We start from the raw sequence: 21,208 nt of genomic DNA, 5'->3' as shown, positions 1-21,208 counted from the left end.
GTAAGAAATGGCCATAGAAAACCCCCGGCGTTAGGCCCCAGATAATCAGCATGTGAGTTGCAATTAAGTGCATGATGCTCCGGGAACATGGAGAAGGGATCCAATGGGAGTGATACATTCAGCAAAATTAATATTTGTTTTTGTTCTTAGCTTGCCATGGACCTCCTAAGTGAACTTGGGCATTACTTAGACTCTCCAGGACATTTTAAAAGACAGTACACTTTTGTCTTCGCGTTTTGAGAAACGAATCAGAAGGACCTGGAGATGGATTGGACATGGGAGTGAAGGAGAGCATGAGCTATGTAACACCCCACTTCCATACAAGTCTAGGTGACAGTGACTGGGGAGGTCACAGTTGGAAACTAGGGTTGGAACAAGAAGCTGATTTTGAAGGTTCACTGAGAAACTCAAAATATAATGTTAAGAGGTGTATTAGTCAGGGTTCTCTATAGAAACAGAGCCGATAGGAGATATCTGAAAATATGAGATTTATAAAGATGTCTCACACAACCGTGGGAATGGAAGAGTCTAAAATCCATAGGGCAGGCTGTGAAGCCGGTAGTTCTGATGAAGGGTCTGGATGAACTCCACAGGAGAGGCTCATTGGCCGAAGAAGCAGTGAAAAAAGTCTCTCTTCTTCCTTAAAGACCCTCAACCGATGGGATTATCTCATCGCGGGAGACGTGCCTTAGTTGAACACAGGTGTAATCAGTCACAGGTGCAGACAACTGACTGATGATGTAATACACCAGGCCTCCAGTTTATCAGCCAGCATTGAAACACCCCTGCCGCAACAGTCAGATCAGCGTGCGCCTGACCAGATTGCTGGGCATCATCATGTGGCTAAATTGACACCAGAACCTAATCATCACAAGGGAAATTTGATAGGGGTTTGAGAAGGGGACACTTCTTATTTGTTAGAAGTAACATAGAGGTGACAATCCACATTTGCAAAGTTGGGGAAAGATGCCCTTGCGGCCGGGTGCTGAAGAGGGCCCCTTGATTCTTCTTTGGGTTCAAAAGGAGTGGCTGGTGAAAGACAAAATGGTGGGGAAGGGGGCTCTAGAGCATCCTAACCCTGCACTGGACACTCTTACATTCAGTACCTATTCAGTAAGAGCAAGGTTCATACCAGATTGGGTGCTTGCCTGCTAGTGCGCAGAAATCCTGTCCTTTCTGCACACCTGGCAGCCCGGATATGTGCTGGCCCTTTTTGATCTGGGTCCAGGAAATCTGTGCATATTTCAGACTGAGGAACAGATTTTTGAATTTCTCATAGCTATAATCTTTCTTATAACATGTGGCATTCATTGCTCTGAATGGTTAGTGGTGGGGATAGAGCAAGATTGAAAGGCTTGGTGCTCACTAGCTGGTGTGTGGGTTTGTTTGAGGCTTAGTATTTATGTTTGCAGAGTTACATTTTTAATTTTTTTAAATCTCAGGTCAGTGTTCTTTTCTTGTTTGTTTTATTATCTCAAAAGTCATACCTGACGGATATGGTATTAGCTTTTTTTAGCCTACCAGTAGACATCTGACATAGAATATAATCATTATTTTTATTGTAATCAGTATTATTATTTCTAGCTACCATTTTCAGAATGTCTGCTATGTGTCAGACACTTTGCTAGGGATTTCTAAACTCCTTAGCAACAATCCTGCAGAGAAAATATTACCTCTAATCTAGAGATGAGTAAGGTATGGCTCTCAGGTATGACCTGCCAAGAGAAGAAGGCATTCCAGGTCCATCGAATGGACCTGGCTCCGAAGTCCACACTCATGGTTGAGTCATAGTTTTCAATGTGTGTCTCTGGCTCTTGCCCATCAGAACCAATTTCATGATTCTTGGAGCAACCTTTCAGAGTAGGAAGGAATGCCATTACTGTCTTCATTTTAATAGATGAAAAACTTCAAATGGGGCTGCTCTGATAATTTGCTTAAGGGCATATGGCTAGTTAGTTGAACTGTATCTCTTATCAATGCTTCCCGGCCTTATATTTTATTACATGGGGCTGCCTACTCTCCCATCCATCCACACCAGCTAGGCAAGCCATAGCCTGGGATTCTGGTGGCTCTCTCCGTGTGAACAATCCTTTCTGAAACCTTAGTGAGATTAGGATCCTTTGCCTGTAACTGCTGAGCAATACTACAATAGTGGGCAATGCTGCTGAGTTGTCATCCAGGAGAATATGTCTAGAAACAAATGGGTGTGTTTTGATATTTATCTGCTATGGGACCAAGAGGGAAAAACAAAAGGGCCAAATCACCAATGATAAAGAAGCATTTGTCCCCTTTTGTAAAAAAAAAAAAAAAATCATCTCAAACTAATTTTTCTGGGATGGAATAAATCAGCAGGCATCACTCTTCTGCAGGTAGAAGACTAATTTATGCACTTACCTAGGCTTCCACCCTGAGAAGCCATAATTCCCATGAGAGTTGCCAGGGAAAATAGTATTGTTTGCTTAAAGAAATCTAATTAAGACCCGGAGCTGCTTGTCTCCGTTTGTGGCCAACTTTCCAGAAATGTCTCTTCAAGATAAGTGCTTTGTGACTGGCCAGTGATTTATGGGAAAGGAGAGGGGAAATCCTGGTTTGTTTGTGTCTCCTTGGTCTGCTGATAGGCCCGTGACACTGATGACACCTTGAATATGCTACCTTCCATTCGGGACCTCTGTGAGCCAGAAAAATACAGACCGAAAGCAATAAACAAAAAAACAAGGGCAAAGGAACCCTAGGAAAAAAAAAACACATTAAAACAGGAGTGAGTTGGTCCAGAGCAATCATTATTGGTACCTTTATTATGGTCACCTTTTATCCTTCCAGTATCCTTGAGAGGGGATGAAGCAAGTATCAGCTCCCCAGGAGCAAAAAGAGGAAAAACATGGCCAAGCATAGATGTTTGGAAATTGCCTGATTGCTTACCCCATAGGAGCAGTAGTGGAAGATGTATGAAACTAAACAAAACTGTTTTAGTTTGCTAAGCTGCTCAAAACGGGTACCGTAAAATGGGTTGACTTTTAACAATGGGAATTAGTTTGTTTACAAGCTTATCGTTCTGAGGCATGGAATTGTCCAAATGAAGACATCATCAGGCCATGCTTTCTTCCTGAAGATCGGCAGTCAGAGATCCCGGACGCCTCTGCCACATGGCAAGGCACATGTGGCGTATCTGGTCTCTCCCTTCTCTTCCAGGTTTCATGGCTTTCAGCTTCTTGCTTCTACGTCTTTCTCGTCCCCTCTCTCTCTCTCTCTCTCCATATTCATCCCACTTACAAAGGACTCCAGGAAGAGGCTTATGGCCCACCCAGAGCCACGTCTTCACTGAAGTAGCCTGAAAAAGGCCCTACTTACAATGGCTGACACCTGCAGGAATGGATTCACTCTAAGAACATGATTTTCTGGGGTACATAACATTCCAAACCACCACAAAACAAAGCAAGAAAATGAGGTAGGAGCCATATTAGTTTCTAAGTAGGGCTGCCACAACAAATTACACTCAGTGTCTTCAAACAATAAAAATGCATTCTTTCAGAGTTCAGAAGGCCACAAGTCTGAAATCGTGGTGTCCATAGAACCAAGTTCCCTGAAGACTCTAACGGTGACTCTTTCCTCACCTCTTTTAGCTTCTGCGGCTGCTAATGTTCCTTGGCTTGTAGCAGCATCACTCCAATCTCTGCCTTCATCTCCACATGGCCTTTTCCCTATGTTTCTCATTGTCTGTCTCTCATGAGGACACTCATTGTTGGATTTAGGGCCCGTTGTAATCCAGGATGCTCTTATCAGGAGAGTCTTACTTTAATTACATCTGCAAAGACACTTATTCCAAATAAGGCCACATTCTGATGTTTCATATTTTGTTTTGGGAGGAAGGCATTATTTAAACAATGTAGGTGCTAATCTTAACTCTCTACCTCAGATAAATCACTTACCTTTTAAATTTCCTCATCTCGAATGAGACTTTAGATTCCAATCCTACTTGATCATCAGAATCTCCAGTGGAAATTGAAAAGAGATACAGATTTCTGGGCCAAACCCAGAAAGATTCTAGTTTAGTTTACCATTTTGGCTCCATCTGTGTGTGTGTGTGTGTAGAATTTACTAGGTGTGTATACCCATCAATCAGTTTTGGGAACCACCAGAATAAATGGTTGCAAGGCCAAATCCATTGCCTTCTAAGTTACTATGGTGTTTTGAGTCTGCATTGAAAAATTCATTTCTCAGGGAGAAGAAATTTCCTTTCCCTTTGCATGTTTCCAGACTTATCAGTTTCTAGGGAAAAGTGACTCCTTTAGAATTTGTTGAGGAACCTAAAGGTGGATTCATAAGAGGACCTTAGAAGCTGGTGCACAAATTAAGAGTTGTGGGAATTTCGCAGACTGGAAGTCCCTAAGATCACAGGAGCCTTTTCCCTTAGTACCCGAAGCTTTTGGCTCATCTCCTTGCAAAATCTCAGCAGAAGAGATGCCTTGATTTTAGTGGTACATGATGATATCCATGAGTCACCATGTGCTTTCCAGGCATATGCTTGTTTTATAGTCATGTCTGAAAAGAGCAAAGGAAGGTGGGGTTGGGCCTCAGGCCCACATTGATATTATGTGGGAGGCAACAATGCAGATTGAAGGGGGTGATCCAGGACTGTTGCTGACTTCCCTCATCTAAAAAGCAGCTATAGTCCAGGAAATCCTGTTTACATTCACGGGAGGAGAGCAGACTCACCCCTGCAAAGAGGATCCAGGAGCTAGTGAATCCCCTGGAGATATGCAAATTTTCTGCCTTACTTTTCAGGAAAAAGAGTGTGCTCTAAGGCAGACCTTGTAAATCTCATGCAGTTGCCCAACTAGGAAATATTTCCAGCATAAAGTGTTCGAGAGATAGGTTCATATAAAAAATTTAAGATTAGCAGTTCTTCCAGGAAGTTTATTTTCATCACAGAATCATTTCAGAATCAGAAAGAAAACAGGAAATTTGAGCTAAGCCCATAGTATCATGACAGACTGAGATTTACATTGGGTTTTAAAAGTCATTTGTAAATACATTTTCTTTTAATTTTTAAATTGTGAAATATATATACAAAAAAGCAATACATTTCAAAGTACACTATAACAAGTAGTTATAGAACAGATTTCAGAGTTTGATATGGGTTACTGTTCCATAAGTTTAGATTTTACCTTCTAGCTACTCTAAGACACTGGAAACTAAAAGACATATCAATATAATGATTCAGCAATCATACTCATTTGTTATATCCTAACTTCTCTGTTATAACTGTTCCTTCTCTCCTTTGATCCTTCTCCCAATCTTTAGGGGTATTTGGGTTCTGCCCATTCTAACTTTTTCATGTTGGAAAGGGGTGTTGATAGTATAGGATAGGGGGATGGAACTGATGTTCTGGAGAGGCTGGCCCCTCTGGTTTTCAGGACTTATCTGGCCTATGAATCCATCTGTAGGTTGTAGGTTTCTGGAAAATAACCCTGCTAGTAAAACCTTCGAAGAATCTCAGATAGAGCCCTGGTGTTCATTAGGGTTAATAGGAAAGATTTTGGTTGGGGTTTGGCAAACCATGGGAATTAGCAGTATCTAGCTGAAGCTTACATAAAAGTAGCCTCTAGAAAACAACCTCTCAATTCTATTTGAACCCTCTTAGCCACTGATACCTTATTTTGTTACATTTTTTTACCTCTTTTGGTCAGGAAAGCATTGCTGTTCTCACGGTGCCAGGGTCAGGTTCATCTCCGGACGTCACATTCCACATTGCCAGGGAGACTTTCACCCCTGGATGCCATGTCCCATGTGGGGATTTTTCCTTATAGAGTTGGGCTTAGTGCGCATGAGAAAGAGGCCACATCTGAGCAATAAAAGAGGTTTTCTGGAAGTAACTCTCAGGCATAACGATAGGTAGGCTTAGCTTTTCCACTGTAGAAATAAGCTTTACAAGAGCAAGCCTGATAATCATGAGCTTGGCTTATTGACTTGGGAGTCCCTAATATTTAAGACTATATCAGGGGGGTCCCCAGTGTTAAAATTTAATATCTCCATATTTTTTCTCACATCCCCCAGGGGATTTTGCCAATACTTTTTAATTAACTGCCCAATGTACTCTGGAATATATCTGGTATTGCCTTATGCTATACAGAATTACAAGCCTCATCTACATTCTTAGCTCCATGTATTTGAGTTGTTTAAATGAGCTGCCCACATAGGTTGAATTAGATTATGTGCTACAGAAAGTGTAGGTTTTGGAAAAAATAAACTTCTGTTCCTTAGGTCTCATATAGTAGGTGAAGTTCTAAAATATAGCAATGTCCTCCTTACCCCTAATTTACATTAGTCCCAAACTGATCAGCTTCATTCTTACCTCTAATTGAAGCCTGATCTCTTCTTTGATTTCTTTAATAATTGTTATACATAGCAATGCTGACTTTCAGAGCTGCAGAACTCCAACTCTGAGTCTTAGGCATCACACAGGTGCCAAAGTTCCAGGGAGATACCAGGTTATACATATATAGCACAGCATCCAAAAAATCTAGAAATAACACATTTTGTAAATATATTTTTATAAGTAGAAAATATACCTTAAGATGCACTTCTGATTTTAAGAAAATATTTACAGATTGAGTTAATTAGCCCAGTGGAATGGTGCGAAATGAAATCTTTTTTTTTTATTTTTTACATGGGCAGGCACCAGGATCGAACCCGGGTCCTCTGGTGAAATGAAGTATTTATCAGCAAGGTTGATAAATAAAACCAACCTCCTAAGATAAACAAAGCCTGAAACTCAAAGTGAATAAATATGACAGCTGTCTGCAATAAACATTTAACAAGCATGCAAAAAAACCCATTTAACAATACTAATACACATGTAATATATACATCATATTTCCATATTTGACGTAAAATTTATATTAATGTTTTGCAAATGTTCACTACCTTTTCTTCATTTAAATGATGAGATAAAATGGGCCCCAACTTGTCTTCTCAAAGCATCTGTGTAAAAAAATCTCCTATGCTTTTAAAAAGGTTCTTCACTAGCTACAAACTGAGCCCATGTTGCTGCTCCAGTTACATGTTCCAGCCAAGATTGAGCCAAAGGCTTTGGCAGTGACAGAGAGGCGAACTGTGACTCCTCTCAGAGAATTTAATGCAATTGACTTGGCACATACTTACTTTGTGGGGCTCTGCATGCCAGATGGAGTGGCTGAGGCCATGAGAAGTGCAGGAACTAATTCCTGCCCTTGAGAAGCTTACAATTAGTTGGGTGGACGTGATGTAATACAGGAAGCAGCAAAAGAACAATTCCAAGGCCATATGTGAATACATTATATAAAGTCATTCATGTTTGGTACAGTCCAAATCCGTAAGATCTAATATAACTTAGGTAAAGGAAAACGATAATTATGTGCTTGAGTAGGCCTGGGAAAATGACCCAGAAGAGGTAAATTAAATGGTCTGCCTGGGAAATTGAAGGTGGTATTCAGATCTAAATGTTGCAATTTATTAGTTACAACTTAACAGGCTTCCTAAACTGAGCCTCCATTTTATCAGTTGGGAAATAGGTGGTAGAGTTATCCTCACTGTCTATTTGAGAAATTTTAAAGTGAGGATTAAGGGAAAGAGCGTTTGTGGCAGTGCTTTGTAAATTCTAAAGTGCCATCGTGGAGATGATGATGACAGAGATGACCTTGGAACACAGTCCAGTTTTCAAGGAGAGGAAGGAGAAATGGCCTGAGGGAAGACAGAGCAGGTCATAATGAACTTGTTGTGAGTGGTGTGGTAAGGAGGAGAGGGAGGAAAAAGAGTGAGGAGGCTGGCCCGCCTAGAGTAGGCTGTGTGTCAAGGAGGGAGGTGATAAAGTCTGGGCAAGTTGAGAGAGGGTTGAGGATGCCAGCGAGACAACAAACCTGGAGACAATTTGGGAAAGCAATGAAGAGCTGAAGGTCTCTTTCATTTTACTAACTTTTGTGAGTACCTGTCAGGGTCTGGACACTGGAGATACAGAGTAAGGGAAAAGAGCACATGCTCTGTGTATAAGGGCAAAGGAAATGAACTGGACACCTTTCCCAGAGGTTTTCAAGCTGTGCACAGACTCAGTCCGCAGAATGCATACATGCCAACTGACTGGGCTGGAGACACACGGACTCATTATGGTCAAGGTAGCATATTTTGGAATTTAAGCAGGATCAAGGCATTTATGGTCAGGCCTGTTGCTGGACCCTCCCTGCTTCCATTCCTGACCTCATTGCAGTCCATCATCCACAGAACAGTGTTTGGCTTTAGACACCATGAGAGTTGAGTGGGAATGGGGAGGAAGGTTCAAGCCCTGTGGGAAACCCGTGGATCTCTCAAATAGCCAGAGACCACCACACAGACCCTAGAGACAGCCACTGCTTTTCTCTCTGAAATCATAACGTCATAGAAAGCGTATCTTTGTGGTGGCAAGTAGACAAAGTCTTCTTTTTCTCGAAAATGATTCATTAAAAAATAGCTTTAACTGTTGAAATGTCAAAAATCATGTTCTCTGTCTCCCTGGGTAAGTTTTCACCTCCTCCTTCTCGTACCTTCATTTCAGTTGCCACGAATGGCCCTGCAGCCGAGGAGTACACTGTTGAAATTGAGATCAGTTTTGAAAACTCATCCTCCATGGAGCCTATCAAAGCTTACTTGAACAACCTCAGCTTTCCGATTCAAGGGAACAGCACAGACCTAGCTGCCAGCCTGTTGAGTATAGCCGTGACAACAGGTGAGTAAAGAAACTCATTGGTTTAGAATGGAGGATTGGGCATATCAGGCAAAAGTCTGTCGAACCCCTTACTAGTAGAGCAAAGTATACTTAGTAGACAGAAATGACCAAAAAGGTCTGATCCATGATTTTATGATGCACAGCCTTCCAGGATGAAATCTTTGCAGACAAGAATTCCTTGTATCAAATGATGACCAATATGTTTGGCCCCAGGATATGGTCAGGCAGGTCCCTCATGGCAAACTACTAGATCCTCTTCTGGGAAATTGTTAGGCATAGCAAGACTGGTTCAGACTATTAATAGGTAGTCAGCTCCCCTCTTCTTGGTTTCACAGGCCATGAACTTGGAACCAGGTACATGAATGGATCAGAAGCAAAGTCTTAAGCTATAGGATTAGCATCTAACTACCTTTCAAGGTCATACTAGCTCCCCTACAACTCAGAGGCCAGGTTAAGGCCATCACCCAGGACTTGGTGTCCCATTGAAGCTCTAGGATGGGGTTGTCCATTGTCCTATGCAGTGTAAGTTAAAATGTTACTGCTTTGTTAAATGAAAAGCACTAACAGATGCTAGGTTTTATTATTCTAAAATGAAGGCAAGGATAAATCTTCTTTTTAAAAATTCTTTTTGCGTTCTCATATTTCAAATAGTCTATCCCAGTGTCAGTCTCAATTTCCTAATATATGTTTTTTAATATTTGCTACCTGAACCTGAAACAGCTCCCTTGTAGATGTGCAATTTCCCACCAAATCCTACCATTAGCATTAATTTCCTCTAGTTAATGGTTCTCCAGGCTGATGCCAATGTGCAGTGTAAATCCTCCAGTAGGGGAGAGCTAATGCTGTGTTTCCCATATGCATTTACTCACAGAACCTTTTTTTCCTGTTTTCCATAGAACATTTGACTTAACTAGTATACTTTGGAACACATATGGGAAATAGTCCTCTATGTTCCAATCCAGCTGGATATTCTGTCTCTTAAGTTATTTCCCCTAATTATGGACAAACTTCAGTAGCAAATAGATTTTTAGTCAACTTAGTTTTGCTTTCCAGTTTTTGTATGGAAACCTTTGATATCTGCTAGAGTGCTAGAAAAAATTTCAATCCTACCTATTGCTGGGGCAAAAGATTACATCAGTGTCCAAGGGATCTCTATAAGTTGGTTGTCTCTCGTATTTCAGAAAAAGCTATTTGATGGCTTTCCTTGAGGGAGTCACTCTGTGGACCTTTGCCTGGGTACCCATCTGCAGAGCAAACAGGTCCTAATGATGTGTCTTTGATCCATCTTTAGGGATAAATTAAAAGTGGTTTGTTTTGAGAGTATTTTTCAGCACCTCCAGTAGAATCAGAGTGCACGTGGGCTGTTCATGGTTGACTTGAATTGTAAACAGCACAAATTTATTTGCATTCTATATTTGTTATCTATTGCTACGTAACAAATTACCTCAAAACTTAGATACTTAAAATAACAAATATTAATTATCTCACACAGTATCTGAGGGTCAAAAATCCAGGAGCAGCTTAGATAGGTGGTTCTAGCTCAGGATCACACATAAGGTTGCAGTCAAGCTTTCAACCAGAGTTGTGGTTATCTGAAGGCTCAGCTGGGGCTAGAAACCCCACTTCCAAGCTTACCTACATGGTTGTAAGCAGGTCTCAGTTGCTCACTTGCTGTTGGCTGCAGAACTCAGTTCCCTGCCATGTGGCCCTCTCCATAGTCGACCTGAATGTTCTCACGGCATGGTAGCTGACTTCCATGCCACAATCAAGTGATCCAAGAAAGAGGGACAGAGAGAGAGAAACCAAGAGAGAAGCCACAGTGTTCTTTACAATCTCATCTTATAAGTGCCATACCATTACTTCTGCCACATTCTATTGGTCACATGGACCAACTCTGGTACAGTTTGAGAAAGGACTATAAAAAAATGTAAATGCCTAGGGTCAGAACTCTTCAGGGATCATCTTGGATTTGGCGACCATATACTCTATATCTGAAACTATTTATCATATTGATCATCACAGACATCTGCTAGATGATGATGCTTATGGGAATTGCATGAATCATGTGCAAAACTATCAAACTTCCCAGAAGGGCAAAAAAATGGAATCAAGTTAGGATTTCCTACAAGCACAGATACTTGCTTTCTATAAAAATATAAAGGAATAATGATCACCTTCTCTCTCTTCACTATTCTGGTTGATGACAGTATGCAGACCTGTTGGCAATGAAATCTGGTGCTCTTGTGAAACAGGCTACAGGTGGCCTTGGGAAAAGTGTCTCCACAATCTTACTTGTCAAGAGCATGGCAGCTCCTTCTCAAGGCACCACTGTGGTTGCCTTAAAGGACTGCCTCCCAATGGACCTTTTTGCCAGCTCCAAGGAGGTAAGTAGTTGCTCATTAAATATTTGTTTATTATGTGGCTATTTGACATCAGCTCAAGCAAATGTTTCTCTGTTCTCTATGTATGCAGACACTAACATGAGGATTTTAAATATTGCTCTGTTTTCCAGCAGATGTTATTCTGAGAATGTCTGTCAGACTTAATGTGGCCTTTCCAGAAGACCTCAAGAACTCTTCCTCTGCCCTCTTTAGGTCGTATAAGACTGACTTGGAAACAGCGGTAGGTTTTGAGCCCAGGATCCTCTTAGCCAATAAATTATTTTTGCTAAACTGAGTCTATTGCATTCAGTGTGGGCAGTTGGCAGTTAAACTCATATTTTGCTTAGATCTGTCAAACTTTATGAACTTGGATGTTGAAATTATTCCTGTACATATGGGAAGGTGAATTTGATAGTGTTCAAACCAAACAGTGTTAGGGGACAGATGGACATCACCTTGACCTACAGATGGAACTTCTTCCTGGGCTAGAATTGGTTCAGATAAGATTGAATAGGTGAAACCTATTCAAATGCTTGATGACCTGATCTAGAAGTACAAGTTAGTATGTCATTAAACAACTTTATATACCACATGGATAAGACCCATAACATCTCTCAGGCAGATCAACCCAAAACCAAACACAGAGGTTATCAAACTACTCTACACTAGAGGTCCCTAAGGTTTCACTCCTGTAGAAATAGGGAATACCTCCTAAGTGTTTATTGCATGTCAGATGCTATTCTAAGTGCTTTCCTTATGTTGGGTTAGTTCATTTAAATCTAAATTCTTTGCCTAAGTTAATTCATTGGAACACAGCTCCCCAATTGGTGTGTCACAAAATGTTACAGGAGGGCTGAGATAATGACTTCCCTGAACTCTCTGGGTAGTTGAGTCCCTGCTTCAGGCCCTGAGCTGGCTCCAACTTATCCCACTGTGCTGCACAAATATCATTTTCCATGGGGACCATGATGATGGTCCAATTCAGAAGAGTTCTTGACATCTGATGTGCATGCTCAGTAGGTAACAGTTCTCTACTACATGAGAACCTTCCTCACACGCACATACCACACACTGAATTACACACTTTTGAGGAAAGAGAGTGTTGCATATTGATCTTTGGATTCTACTTACCCAGGATGCTTTCATTCAACGTTCCTCCCTCTTTTTTCACTTGGGGTCTGATGACTCTTCCTGCTTTACCTGGCTTCATCCTTATTTTCTTTCCTAGGCATTTCCCTGAATATATTTTTTGCATAATTAATATGGTGTCTCCTTCTTGGAGAACCCAGACTGACAGAGGTAGTCAAGAATTGCTTCTTCAAAGATCTACTGGTGCCAGGGCTATCAAAACATATAGGGTGATAAGGAATATGCACTTTTTAATTCTATTTAAAATCTACTAATCTTTCATTAGTCTTTGATACATGGCACTCGATTTGCTTTATTTTCCAGTTCTGGAAGGGTTACCGAATTTTACCAGGCTTCAAATTGGTGACTGTAACAGGGTTCAGGTAAGAAAGCTGTAATTTAATCCTTTCTATCAGATGGCAGGGACCAGTACATTGGTGGAGAAGGAAAACAGGATTAGAGGGACATCATCTGGAATGCTTAACTGGAACAGTTTGATAGAGATGAAAACTAAAGCCAGATTGTTGGGCTTAATGAAAAAGGAGATATTGAGAACCACTGGCTCACTCTTTGCAGAAATACCTATCAAGAAGGTAGGAGAGGAATAGACTTGTATTCATTCTTCACTGCAAGAATTTTGCGAACAAAGATGTGGGATAAGTTTTTAATCTAGGGAGTTCAGAAATATAAAAAGGAAACAATGTCATTGCAATGATACCTTTATAAAAGAAAACCACCTATCATCTAGGACCATGTTGCTATAGGCTGCATATTAATGGTTCTCTCTGGAGTTGGGCATCCTGGCATCCTTGAGTGGATTTGCATAGTATTTAAAAATATTAGTTGCCCATCTTAAAAATCAGGAATATTTGCAGGAGCATCAGTTTTTAAATTTTCTTTAAAGAAATTTAATTTAAATTTCTTTGACATTTGGTACTACAGAGTGTGTGACTCTGCCTTGTGCCTGGCTCCCTGTGACCAGCTCGTGGATTCAGTTCACCAGTCCCCATCCAGCTCCTTCATTCATTTATGTTACCTCTCTGGAGGTATTTGCATGCACAAATCCTGCTGTAGGTTCTCAATGAGAGATTAAAAATACATTTATTTCAGTGAGCTCCTGAGAGTAATGGTACTCAACTACTTCCCTCTCACCTGCTTTAATTATCATTGTCACTTGGCACTAGCCTGGCAATCTCAGCAGAAATAATCTGCTGATTTCCAGCTTCCTCCCAGGCTTTTCCTGCTGTTTTATTTTCCCATGCAAAATAAATCCATAAGTATCTAGACTCTTTCAGGTCAGATATTTCCTTACTGAACTGAATGGTCTCTGTCCAGGCCTGGAAGTGTGGTTGTGACATATGAAGTCAAGACGACAACACCATCTCCTGAGTTAATGCATAAAGCAAACGAGCAAGTACTACAGAGCCTCAATCAAACCTACAAAATGGACTACAATTCCTTTCAAGCAGTTACAAGTAGTAAGTGGATTTCACTACATTTTTACTGTACATAGATTTTGTTTAGGTATAGTGATTGTGTTTGTCATCATACTTACACCCAGGAAGTTATGTGAAGATGTTCTCCATGGAGAGAGAACCTCTACTTCCTGGCACATGCTGTCTCTACCTCTTGGGCCATTGCCTCGTAGTCTGGCTGATCTCACTGTGGCTGGAAGCAGGGAAAAGGGGCGGGGGGGACCAAGAAAGGGACAGAGATTTTCGAAGGGAGATACAGAGTCATGTGGTCTATGGATTTTCTAAATTGACATCCAAATTGTCCAAGAGTAAAATTAACATATGGTGGAGATTGGGATATTCACAAAATTAACTGACATTGATTGGGGGGTCATTGTTGCTTTAGAGCATGGTTTTCAGAGTGTGGCCCCTGGGCCACCTGGGAACTTCTTAGAAATGCAAATTCTTGAGCAACCCCAGACCTACTAGGGCCAATCTGTGGTTTAACTAGCTTTCCAGGGGATTCATATACAGAGGAAAGTTGTAGAATCACTGCTTTAGATTGCATATAACAGTGGTAAAACCGAGTAGAACCCTGGGTTTTTAGATGTCCTTTCCCTATTTTACAAATGGGGTACAGAGTGGGGCTTTACTGTATTCGTGGGGGTGGACCTATTCTTCTCTCAAGGGTAGTAAGGGAGTGGGGGGTGGGGGGATGCTGGGCAGGAATTGAGCAGGCAAGGATTGGCCGGTGGATGTTCTGGAAATCTCATGTCCGTGGCTCAGGAGTGAAGAAGTTTCCTCTTTGGAGGCAGCAGGGTCTGTAGTCAGGAAGAGGACTGAGAGGGCTGCTGTAGGCACAAGCGGAGGGAAAGAACCTCCAGCCCTCTCTAGCTCAGGATTTAGGCTATCCTCACAGCAGGTTTATACTTTTTCTTTGTTTATGCTTTTGGCTAGTATTTTTAGCATCAGGCCAATTTTTTTTAATTAATACTTATTTTTATTTTTTAATTAATAAAACCAATCAACATACAAACACGAATATTCTTAATGTATTAACATTCTGCACTTGGTGTGCAATCAGTGGCTCACAATCTCATCACGTAGTTGTATATTCATTACCATGGTCACTTCTCAGAACATTTATATTGCTCCAGAAAAAGAAATATGAAGAAAAATGAAAAAACTCATACATACTATACCCCTTACCCCTCCCTCTCATTGACCACTAGTATTTCCCTCTACCCAATTCATCTTCACATTTGTTCCCCCTATTATTTATTTGTTTTTAATCCATATGTTTTACTCATTTGTCCATACCATAGATAAAAGGAGCATCAGACACAAGGTTTTCACAATCACACAGTCGTTTTGCAAAAGCTGTATCATTATACAATCATCTTAAAGAAACATGGCTACTGGAACACAGCTCTACAGTTTCAGGCACTTCCCTCTAGCCTCTCTAATACACCTTAAATTATAAAGGGGATATCTATATAATGTGTAAGAATAACCTCCAGGATAACCTCTCGACCATTTGAAATCTCTCAGCCACTGACACTTTATTTTGTCTCATTTCTCTCTTCCCCTTTTCGGTTGAGAAGGTTTTCTCAATCCCTTGATGCTGAGTGCCAGCTCATTCTAGGATTTCTGTCCCACATTGCCAGGGAGGTTTACACCCCTGGGAGTCATGTCCCATGTTGAGAGGGGGAGGGCAGTGAGTTTGCTTGCCATGTAGGCTGAGAGACAGGCCACATCTGAGCAACAAAAGACATTCTCTGGCGGTGACTCTTAGGCTTAATTTTTAGTAGGCTTAGCCTGTCCTTTACAAGGATAAGCTTCATATGAACAAACCCCAAGATTGAGGGTTCAGTCTATTGATTTTGTTGTCCTCACTGCTTGCCAGACCATCAGGCCTACTCCAAATGGGGAAGTTGAATTTTCTCCCTTTCTCACCATTCCCCCAAGGGGACTTTGCAAATACTTTTTTATTCACTGTTCAAATCACTCTGGGGTTTATTGGGGCATCACTCTGGACAAACCTATAAAATCTCATGCCCTACTCAAGGTTCCATGTACTTGTGTTGTTCAGCTAAACTGTCCATATAAGTTATATTAGGAGATGCACTAATCAAAATATAAATTTTGTACCAAATAATCATTTTTGCTTTAGTCTCACACATAAGTTAAGGTTTTAAAATATGAGTGACCATCTATTTTCAGTACCCTGCAGTATTGACATTCCTTTGTTCTTCTTCATGCAAAAACATTTTTTAATTTGTACGTTTGTCACTATCATTATACACTCTAGGCATTCCTAGATTATACCATCTCAGTCTTTAACATCTAACTTTGCTTCTGATTTCCTTTGTGCCCTGGCCCTCCTCCCTCTATCATTCTAATATTCAGCTTCATTCAGTGTTCTAACAATTGTGCTACAGTTAGGTAATATTCTGCTACCCATTTCCGAATTTTTACAATCAGTCCCATCAGATCAATGTTACAATAAAATATCTGAAATGATAAAGCAATCCAAGAAAGCATAAGAAACATAACAGATGATAAGAAAGTGTCTTGACTATGATAAAATGGCAAACTAAAAATTCAGAATAAATAGGTAGGAACAAAATAATGAAAACCAAAAACTTGAAGGAAAGAGAACACGTGGGCTCAAAGTGAGGACTTGCACAGGAGCAATCTTGCAAATCCACTCCTTCCTGATCCCTAGCGCCACTCCCACTGCCAATCGATGGATGTACTTTGTCCTGAGAAATTCTTTTTATTTGTGGGTCTGAGGGCAGAGGAGAATATAAGCTCCAGAATAGTTCAACTTCAGCTGTGATTCCTCTCTCCCTGAACATTTAGCTGTGCTGGGAATAAGTCAGCCAGTTAAATGAATAAGTAAGTATCTGGCATTTTTACTTGATGCAGATTTTACATTGATCCAGAGGTTGTCAGTCCAGAAATACGCTTGCTGAGGGTACGTATCACAGAGGTGCTTTAACCTCCAGGGCTTAGTCCTCCAAACACCAATGAAATCCCCAGGAGTGGCTTTGGACACGCTCCTCTACAGAGGCTCTCCAAAGGATCTCTGTCCTTTGGAGACCAGAATCTGATGGTAAAATGCACATGGCCTCAGGCCAATCAACTTGAGCTTGCCTTGTGTGCAGTTCCATGGAAGGCCTCTAATGCCATCCTGTTCTCCACAGTTTTGGGGTTTACCCAGAGAAAAATATCCCAAAATTTCAAGTGACTGGGGTTTAAAAATATATATAATAATTTGGGGGGGGGGGGTGTAGTGGGTGGGGGAAAAGTAAGAAAAAAAAAGTTCCATGAGTGAGCTGGAATCAAGATCAGATCTTTAAATCTATCTTCGCGAAACACAAAGGGCATATGGCAATCTTCAGATTAGCTGCATTTACTTTGTCATACATTGGTCCTCTGGTAATACTTGATTAATCGGCACCGTTCTTTAACCAGAACAACCCCTTCTTTACTCACCGTCAGTAAATGTACCTTCATTTCCATATAAAACAAGCAGTTTTACTAATCAAGGTTACTAGCAACAATAGTAATGAAAACAGAGGCCTCATTATTGAATCTTTCTATGCTAAGCCAATGTGTTATAAATATTTCATCGTCATATATCCCATGGTGTAGGTACTTTTATCTCCATCTTACAGTTAAAGAAACAGAGGCTTAGGGAGAATAAATAATTTGCTCACATGCACATCGTATGTAACCCAAGTTTGCGTGACTGTAAAGCCAGTTCACTACATTTAAACATTCACAGATGGCCTTGTTTTCTAATAGTTGAATGTGACTTAAAAATTATTTTAATCAGGGACCTAAAAAAGTAAGAAGAAATACTTAGATACCTTGATATTCTGATTAGAAAATAATTACTACCTGAAATGGTGTTTTTATTCCCACATTTATAAGATTTAGGAACAGCTGCCTGTGAATAAAAACTCACCCAGAAGAGTCCTCATAGTCCTTCCCTATTCTGGCTCCTCTGATTTCCTCAAACATATAACTCATAGAGGACATAACACAGGAAATACAGCTGGGCGGGGGAGGGGGACAGCAAGTCACCTATACAAAATAGCTGATATTTTGCTTTAATTTTTATCTTTGAAATGGTTTTATGCAGTGGTTCCCTGGAATTTCACAGCCTCAAACAATAGCAATAGCTACTGTTCCCTAAATCACCTCCTAAGGTGCTTTTACTGCCCATATTTTACAAATGCGGTCACTGAGGCTCAGCAAGGATGGGTGACTTCCCAGGGCTCCAGTTATGTGCTGGACAGAGCTAGGGTTCAAATCTGGACCTGTCTGTCTATAAATCTCCTGCTCTTAAGAATTTATGGGCATTAGGTTTAATATATATAAAATCTCCCAAATAAACTATATGTATTAACAATAGTTAATTAATTTTTCCATTTCTAATTCCTCAAAGACCGTAGGTCTGTGCTTCAGAGCTTTCTGTTGGCATGAGACGTCAGTGTTATTGTAAGAAGTGGCAGATATTCCAATCCACAGCAAAGAAACTTGGTGTTTAAGTTAGCTTGTGAGGCTTTTTCGTGAGCAAATGTATAATTTCTACTAGGCTTTTGGGAATACTGAACGTTGCTTAGGGCTCTCTAATACGACCATTTGGGATGCTGAAGTTTCCCAAGACCCCCAAGCAGGGAGCCTTTTCCCTAGTTTCTGGCAGGCCATTACTATTTGGACCTCAGACACCAGCTCTGAGGGCATAGAGTGAAGAGGACACGTTGTCTTACTAACCACAGATGCTGTCTGGAGAACCCCTTAGGGTCCCAGGGCTGCAGTGTGATGTGAGCTGTGTTAGCCTCCTTCCTTCCCTCTTTCCAGCTGCAGAATCCTGTCCTAGATGAGGATCATTTATTTAAAATTATCAAGCATAGCCTAGAGTATGTGGAATGTGGGCAACATGTATTTAGCCTTCCGTATTTAACAGTTTTCTGCTTTCTAACCATATCAGTTTTCTATTGATAATCCTTGCCTATTAAAGATGTTTTGAAGAAATCTCAATTTGCCATTATTTACAAACAACAGTGTATTCGGAAGACAGATGCCACATTTCTGAGTTCTTTAATGTAAATGTCATCCTCTCCACCTATGTCCAAGTGAACATACCCATTAATAAACTAGTTACCTTTGATCTGCAATATAGAACGTGAAAATGAAAACTTATTTCTTTTAATTTACCTAAAAAGAAACATGTCTTAGCACTAAAGCATTATACTGTGTACTAAAAAAAAAGAATCCTTGGGGTAGAGGATAGCATTGATTGCATGTGTTTACTGTGGGTCCCTAATACCTTTTCTTTGGGTTTCCAGATGAAACTAAGTTCTCTGTCATACCAGAAACTATCTTTGAAGGGGATACGGTAACTCTGGTGTGTGAAACAGAAGTTTTATCCTCCAACGCGTCTTGGTATCACGTGGAAAGGCGCCACGACATCCAGAACAGCAGCCGATTCTCTGTTTACACTGCCATCCTCAACAACATGACCTCAGTGTCGCGTCTCATCATTGACAATGCCACTCAGCGCGACTCGGGTGGGTTTATGTTCAGTCATTTGTGTGGGGAAAGGAAGAGAGAACTGATAAAGAGACAAACCATGTAGCATGCATATAGCTTTTTCCTTGAAAAGAAGTCTCCTGGCTCAACTTTTTAAAAATGAAAATGAATCCCATGGTGTATTTAGCCTGGGGACATATATACGGTTTCCCCCATCTACCCAGGCTTCTTAGTTGGAACTTGAGATTAAAATAGACTTCTAAAAAAAAAGAATGTAATATTTGAAAGAGCTTTGCTGTGGTGTAATGGACATATATAATAAAGTGTGCATATTAAAAGTTTGCACTTTCTTAAATTTTTGGCATAATGTATACACCTGTGAAACCATCACCACAATCAGGATAGTGGATATATTCGTCACCCCCAAAAGTTTCCTTCTACCCCTTGATAATCCCTCCCTGACCTCCACCCCTAGCCAGAACAATTACAGAAACATGTCTTAGTTCTTCACTGAAACCGGTGATGATCCTGACATTCCAGGGTTTGATGACCCCATTGTAAGCCAGATGACAACACAGTCATCTCTTTTCAGAACATCAGAAAGTGGGCTCAAGACACATGGGTCCTGCTACACTTTCATTGATTCTGATTTTGCCACAGAGTTAAATAAGGGGCCAAAAATATATCCACAATCTTCTAGTTCTCCAAGGCTTTCCAATTTCTCTTTCCTTCCTCTTCCATTCCCACATCTTTTTCTGACGAGCAAAGTCCTTGAGGTTTCTTCTGTTTCCTTAGAATATCTCTCTATTCTTTACCTGATGGCATCAGAAATATCTTTGTCGATAACTGGGCATTTCCTGAAAGTTGCTTCAGAGTTGTTTAGATCAGGTCTCAAGTGCTTTAAAAAATGATGCTTCATGAAGTACTGTCAGGACACGGGAGATGAAGCTCTCATTTTTTTAAAAACATTTTTGTCATGTAATATAACATATATACAAAGCAAAGAAAGCAAAAAGCAATAGTTTTCAAAGCACTCTTCAAAAAGTGGTTACAGGACAGGTCCCAGAGTTTGTCATAGGCTACCATATGATCCTCTCAGATTTTTCCTTCTAGCTGCTCCAGAATATAGGAGGCTAGAAGGCATAAATGTTTTTTTTATCATCATAATCGACTTTTTTTTTATAAAAATAACATATATAGAAAAAAGCAATAAATTTCAAAGCACAGCACCACAGTTAGTTATAGAACAGATTTCAGAGTTTGACATGGGTTACAATTCCACAATTTTAGGTTTTTACTTCTTACTGCTCTAAGATACTAAAAGAGATATCAATTTAATGATTCAGCATTCATATTCATTTGGTAAATCCTAGCTTCTCTGTATAACTCCACCATCACCTTTGATCTTTCCATCCCTCTCTTTAGGGATGTTTGGGCTATGACTATTCTAGCTTTCTCATGTTGGAAGTGTCTGTCAATAATATGGAGTAGAGAGATGGAACTATCTGATGTCCTGGAGAGGCTGGGGAGGCTATCATTTTTACAAGAAGATACATGTATGAAGTAATAATAAATGATTTTGTGTGTTCCATGCAGGTGAATATATTTGCAAACTGACGTTAGATATTTTTGAATTTGAGTCCAGAAAAAAAATAGACGTTACCCCCATCAAAATTTCAGCAAATGAAGAAACGAAGGTGATGTGTGACAATAATTCTGTATCTCTGAACTGCTGTAGTGAGAAGAATGTTAATTGGAGTAACATAGAATGGAAGCAGGAGGGAAAAATAAACATTCCAGGTGAGACTGTTAGATGACAGGCTCTTTTGCAAATAGACTTTTGCCTCTTAGCCAAGTAAGAATGGGAGATGGGGTGGATGGAGGAGGAAATGTCAGCTGGCTATTTTTATTTGGATTTCAGAGAATGAAAAAGCACTAGGTTTGATGTCAGCTTCAGGTTAGCT

The 21,208-nt window shown here is 40.4% G+C and overlaps 1 protein-coding gene across 7 annotated transcripts in view; it reads left to right on the top strand.

Annotated features, from left to right (window-relative positions):
• Positions 1–21,208, top strand: part of ADGRF5 (adhesion G protein-coupled receptor F5) — a 101,834-nt gene that overhangs the window by 58,571 nt on the left and 22,055 nt on the right. For 5 of the 7 annotated variants that reach the window (XM_077162002.1, XM_077161998.1, XM_077162003.1 and 2 more), the window contains exons 4-10: positions 8,564–8,734; positions 10,942–11,118; positions 11,247–11,356; positions 12,568–12,626; positions 13,579–13,721; positions 19,061–19,282; positions 20,841–21,044. In XM_077162002.1, the coding sequence (XP_077018117.1) occupies positions 8,564–8,734; positions 10,942–11,118; positions 11,247–11,356; positions 12,568–12,626; positions 13,579–13,721; positions 19,061–19,282; positions 20,841–21,044 (1,086 nt within the window). The remainder of the gene's footprint in view (positions 1–8,563; positions 8,735–10,941; positions 11,119–11,246; positions 11,357–12,567; positions 12,627–13,578; positions 13,722–19,060; positions 19,283–20,840; positions 21,045–21,208) is intronic. The other 2 variants (XM_077162001.1, XM_077162004.1) reach the window with 1 other exon arrangement.

Source organism: Tamandua tetradactyla, chromosome 5, assembly GCF_023851605.1.
Source record: "Tamandua tetradactyla isolate mTamTet1 chromosome 5, mTamTet1.pri, whole genome shotgun sequence".
Lineage (NCBI taxonomy): Eukaryota > Metazoa > Chordata > Mammalia > Pilosa > Myrmecophagidae > Tamandua > Tamandua tetradactyla.
The sequence above is the reverse complement of the archived record's forward strand: the minus strand, read 5'-3'. Positions and strand labels throughout refer to the sequence as shown.